The 5499-nt window shown below is 38.8% G+C and overlaps 1 protein-coding gene across 1 annotated transcript; it reads right to left on the reverse strand.

The window, feature by feature from the left end:
• Positions 1-418: 418 nt before the first annotated feature.
• On the reverse strand, positions 419-4775 carry LOC112436049 (uncharacterized). The gene is made up of 5 exons (XM_076874170.1): positions 4621-4775; positions 3673-3797; positions 3431-3492; positions 2668-3006; positions 419-2570 (listed from the first exon to the last, which is right to left on the reverse strand). The coding sequence occupies exons 2-5, from the start codon at positions 3729-3731 to the stop codon at positions 2455-2457; spliced, it is 576 nt and encodes a 191-aa protein (XP_076730285.1). The 5' UTR covers positions 3732-3797; positions 4621-4775; the 3' UTR covers positions 419-2454.
• Between the last annotated feature and the right edge of the window lie 724 nt (positions 4776-5499).

Genomic DNA, 5499 nt, shown 5'->3' on the forward strand with positions numbered 1-5499 from the left:
GCAGTTTCACTCCACCGAGGGAGCTCGTGACGTACTACGCGGCTTTCTTTAGACCGCGAAGGCGGGTCCTCAGGTGGAAGCAGCCTCTGAATTTGGACACCCCCGCTGTTTCCGGCCAGCCAATAATAACGGTGACATTTAACGTATTTTGTCGAATAAATAAACACTGTAAAATATATTTGCCAAACTGATCCATTTTATCATTAGGCTAGTATATATGTGTATCGTCACACCTATCTTCCATTTGACAGTCCTCATATTCTCAATTAAAAACTAAAACAGACATTGAAAATAACAAAAGCTAAACATTTAAAGAGGAAACAAAAATGTAAACTAATAAAAAAAAATAAAACGCAAATTCTGCTCTACATTATCTTTATGTGAACCATAAAGACTCAACAAGAGCGGCACACTCAAGTGAAAGAATAAATAGATCTTTATTGGTCTCAGGGTCATGATTGTACAGAGCATGTGCAGAACATACAAAAGAAACGATGGCACTTGGAATGTTCCATTGTAAAAATGTTTTTAAAAAAGCACAGTTCATAGCAATATACAGACTCACAAAGTAAGAACAAATATTCAAAGTTTGTTTCAAGGCTTTAGTGTCATCATGTCATCATCACAGTAAAAAGTATGGATGCTTTGCCCTTTGTAAAATACTAAACCCAAACTTTTTTGGACCAAGGAAATAAAAACAAACACAATGTTAAATAGTGTAACATAGGAAAGCACATTGAAAGACATGAAACTGTCGCTATAAATATAATGATAGGGCCACTTATCATTACCCTTTTGTTAGAGATACCAAGGAAATTTCATTAACCAGGTAAAAATGTGATCATGTACCTGAAAACATCCATTTCAACAGTTAAAGAGCAGTTATTATTGCTACAAAAATGTATACTCTGTATGTGCCTAATGCATTTCTTGGGGAGTCAAAAAACATACAGTATGGTCCCACAAATTCACTGTAATCAGGCCATGAAGCAGAAAACGACAGAAGATAAAAACGTAAGGCATGAATCACCTTTCTTTCCTTTAGTGATAAGCAGCTGGTAGCCAATGTCCCACAGCCCTCTGACTATGATCCTTCACATTCAACTTTCAACATTTGATAAAGTATCTAATAAAGTGCCCTAATGCTTAATGGGCACATTGTCTACCATACAGTATCACATAATACATAACCACATCTGGAATGCTACTCAAAGTTAAAGACTTCTATTATTCAGTATAATGCAGTGCTTTAGTGAAAATACAATAATGCTTAAATACTTGAACAGCTTGGGGTCGACTGGCGATTTACTTTGTGAACTCTGTAAACATCTCCCAGATGAGTTCATGCTGTCAGCCACCTTTTTCTAGTCTTATGAGATAAACATGATGCTCACTTTCTAAACCATGATCCCCATGAGAGTCATAAGGGAGATGAAGCAGGGTAATACCTTAAGCGTGTGGGTACCCTGTAAGTAAACTCAGTTTTTCAGAGAGATCCATCCCTCATTGTCATGTCCAGTTCGAAAACATCAAGACGGTGTCAGTAAAAATCCCTCATAATTTAAATCTTACTAAACAATTTACGGGACTTTTCCCTCTTAGCACCGCAACACTGTTGTTTTTGGCAGCTAGAACAACCTAAAGACAAAACGGATCTGCGAACATGAAAACATTTTACTGGCAGAAAGTAACTTCAATAAAAACATGTTTCTCTTTTCAGGAAATTTGTGCTTGGATGTAAAACACACAAAATTCTGTCGGGAAAACGTAGGACCTTTTTTCATTTAGGAGTTTTAAAAGCACCTTTATACTAAAAACCAAATAAATAAATAAGAAAAAGTTTCAGTGCATTATAATAAATACTTTTGCATAAGGTTTACACATTTAGTGTATGACTTGTTAAGGTTCATGTTGTGAAGTAAAGCTTTGAAAGAAACTTAATTTGGACTCGTTCCAAATTTGGTGCATGAACTTGTTGTGCGCCATAATGTTTGCTCTGTTGACTTCGTTATGAAATATAAATTCTTTCGGTAATTTTTTTAAAATCAAAGTTAAAATTTCATTCTCGATGGGCTCCAGAGCGCTCTTAGTGGTAAACAGTGCAAAGAAATCTCTAAAAAATCCCAGCCAATCTATCACGTGACATATATACGGCCAGCATTAGAAAACATATGACAAAGGCACAAATCAAAGTGGTTCCGAGCCGAACCACAATCTGAATTTGCTTAATGTAGGTTAAACGATAAATGGATCCGAGCTTCTATTATTCTACTCTAATTAACTTCTCTGTGCTTTTCACTACAAGCCACACCTCAGCTTTTAACTGTCATTTTAAGTTTTAGATGTTTGGAATAAATTTGAGGGTCTTTCTAATTTAGACATGCTGAGATGTTGATGTCATTTCATAGTGGGGGGAAGCTGAGGATCCAATGTTAGTTTGGCACCTAATATAGATTAGAGAATACCAGCCACCAGAATGATCCCTGCAATAACTGACAGTGACACAATGAGACCAAGATGGTTTCTTCCTGTAGCTGCGCCACTGCTGACTCCATTCCTGCTTCCTTCATCTGTCGAGAAAAAAAAATGCATTGGTGTGAATTGTCAGGAGTCAGGGAGGTGAAAACTCTTTTAAAGTGTCATCATTTGACATGAGCACAAACTCACCTGACTGACTGACATTCAGGTTTACGATGCTGAGGATTTCAGAGTCCATCCCTGGTCTTCTCTGGAAGGCTATACACTCGTATGTTCCAATGTCAGCAGTCGTCATGTTCATCAGTATCATTGAGAAATCCCCATTCTGCATGTGGGTATTGGTCAGGTTTACCCGGCCCGTATAAGACGGATCCTGGTCGTCTGGATCAAGTTGGTCATCACGATAGTGCAGCACGTATTCTGTCAGGTCACGTCTGGACCACTGCATGGCGAGGACTACCATATTTCCAGGAGCATTACATGGCAGAATGACCTGCTGGCCAAGTGAACATATGATGTTTTTGCAGTCTGAAGGACAAAAGAAACAAGACAGAGGTTTAAGAATAAAAATATACATCAGAAATGCATGTACTAAACAAGAAGCACTCCAAGAGCGCAAACCTCCACCAAGGGAGCTCACTGTCTAGCCAGTATTTACTTTTAAGGGAATACTATCATATTTCTTTCATATATTTAAGTTGTTTTCTGAGTGCAGTTGTTTGCAGTGCAGTAAAAGTTGATTTTCTAAATCGATACATATAATATCCCACAGCCATAGCAGGGAATGAGCAAGAGAAGAAGAGAGGTGTGAGGAATACGAGGGTGAAGGAAGAAATGACTTTATAACCTATTAATACAGTCAGTTATAACTAGTCTTGTTCTCAGTTATAGCAATCTAATGTAACCGAGGATTTAACAGTAGTTTACAAACTTTTTAGCAAAACCTACTTACCCACAGCGTCAACTATTGAAGTAAGCGCCAAAGAAAGCCATATGCAGATTTGAAGACACATCCTGAAGAAACAATAAAGACAGAGGGATACATCCTTTAAATCACAAAGTGTTTCCTGGGTAAAGTTATTTGCTAGAAAAGCTGGTTTATTCTGCCTCAAAAGAACTTTCAAACTAACAGTTTTGAAAACTTTCAGACATATGACAACTCTAATACTAAGTCTATCACAATAAATAACTTACTTCGAGAGGTTTTTGCACGATCTTTGTGGTGACAGGATTGAACGGGCTGTGAAAATCATCTTCTTCCTCTTGAGTGGTTATTGGCAGCTGAGGTGTGGAAATGGAGCATGGGCACAAGTGTCAGACTGCAGGAAATAAGAGAAAAAACGGTTTCATGTAAAATAATACAAATATCTGCGGTTTTCAGGAGACAAAACAATGAAAAATCAGAGTGTCTTCCAAATGACTAAAACAGCTGATTTGTCCGTTTCCTATTTTTTTTGGCAGTAGTACAATGTTAAACTCTTTCTTCTTGGCTACCTGCCTGGTTTTTAATTTGAGACTCAGATGTTATATCCGTTAACACTATAGGGAGGGAAGCAGGAAGTTTAAATGATGGACCTTACATTACTCTGTGCTTTATGCCAGCTCATCCCAAACTCATTAAATTTGATAGATCTGGCAAGTACAGTCTGCTGTGATGCCGAGTGAATATCCATAATGCCAAAATCAGCGAGCAACACATCACAAAAGGACCATCAAGAAAACGCTCAGCATCTGTGCAACAGTTCCTAATATAATGACACCGATGAGTCACATCAAGTGATTTAGCAGTGATTACTCCCAGTACAGTCTTGTATACGATACGAGCTCTGTGCAGCAAACTCTCCGGTGCTCTTCAACACAAACACTGCGTCACACAGCGAGCCACCACTGCCACCACAGATATGCGGCGTGTACTTAGCATTTACACAGCACATAATGAGCGCACGTTTTCTTTGTACAATTACGGAAATCGACACCGTTGAATATAAGTTGGCATCTTGGCTGGCTTCAGACGGTCAGGTCAGACGAGCTAACGTGTCACTGTACTACTGTACGGTCACTTGCTGTTACCGGTTACACAAATACTACCCAAATGTAGGAAGCTAAAGCTAGCAGACTCAGCAACTGGTTCATAGAACTTACTCAGAAGTGCATATCCGAGAAGAAAGTCCTTCAATAAATACAGGAAGAAACCCGCCACACAGACCACTTCCAATCCGAATGATGACACCCTGGACTCAGGTTGCTTCACCCCCTTCGGACAGAAAACCATAGGGGCGTGCTGATTGGTCGGTTGAGTACGAGCCCTGTTTTTGCTCGTACCCTCATTGGCTCGTACTCAACTCACGCGGTGTTTCACGAAGTTTCTGTGTTTTTATCCTTAAATTCCAATATCTTTCCTTATGTTGGCAGAAATCACCGGTTTTCCGAGTATATTTATGACTCAGCATTATTGTACGGACCTTGTATTCTACTTATAATCAGTCAAGTCATTTTTAGAAACTGTCATGTTATATTTGTTGCAATTTAAGTCATTTTTAGAAACTGTCATGTTATATTTGTTGCAATTTCTGACTCTTTCTCTGTTAGTGACAGTTTTTACTGGATAAATGCCAAAACCTGTTGCAGCTTGTACCTTTTTAAGGTAATGTACTTTCTGTCTGTTATGAACCAAATAGGGCCAGGCAATGACATGAGTGAGGCACTCGCCGTCACTTACATGAACAAACTCAGGTGCAGTACACACACTGTCTAGTTGGGTGCTTACCTATCAGCTGCAGCACCTGTGTGTCCTACCCCGAGACAAATGATTTCTTCTACTCCACTCCTACCCACTCCTCCCACAACCAACATGTTTTTCAATGTTGTATAGATGCTTTCCTGTATCACTGATGTCTCAGTACTCCTGCCATGATCTGTAGGTTTAAGTTCAGCTTTGCCTAATGGTATCTGTAAATTAAATGACTGTAATTTCACCTAATGTTTTGGTAATATGTACAAATCCTCATTTCCTTCTACACT

Source organism: Maylandia zebra, linkage group LG15, assembly GCF_041146795.1.
Source record: "Maylandia zebra isolate NMK-2024a linkage group LG15, Mzebra_GT3a, whole genome shotgun sequence".
NCBI classification, from domain to species: domain Eukaryota; kingdom Metazoa; phylum Chordata; class Actinopteri; order Cichliformes; family Cichlidae; genus Maylandia; species Maylandia zebra.

Excerpts from the sequence above, each read along its gene's own strand:
- LOC112436049 (XM_076874170.1), bottom strand. The coding sequence starts at position 3,731 with ATGATTTTCACAGCCCGTTCAATCCTGTCACCACAAAGATCGTGCAAA. Across the intron at positions 3,007-3,430 it reads TTCAATAGTTGACGCTGTGG|ACTGCAAAAACATCATATGT; the intron begins GTAAGTAGGTTT and ends TTTGTCCTTCAG. Across the intron at positions 2,571-2,667 it reads CCTGAATGTCAGTCAGTCAG|ATGAAGGAAGCAGGAATGGA; the intron begins GTGAGTTTGTGC and ends TTTTCTCGACAG.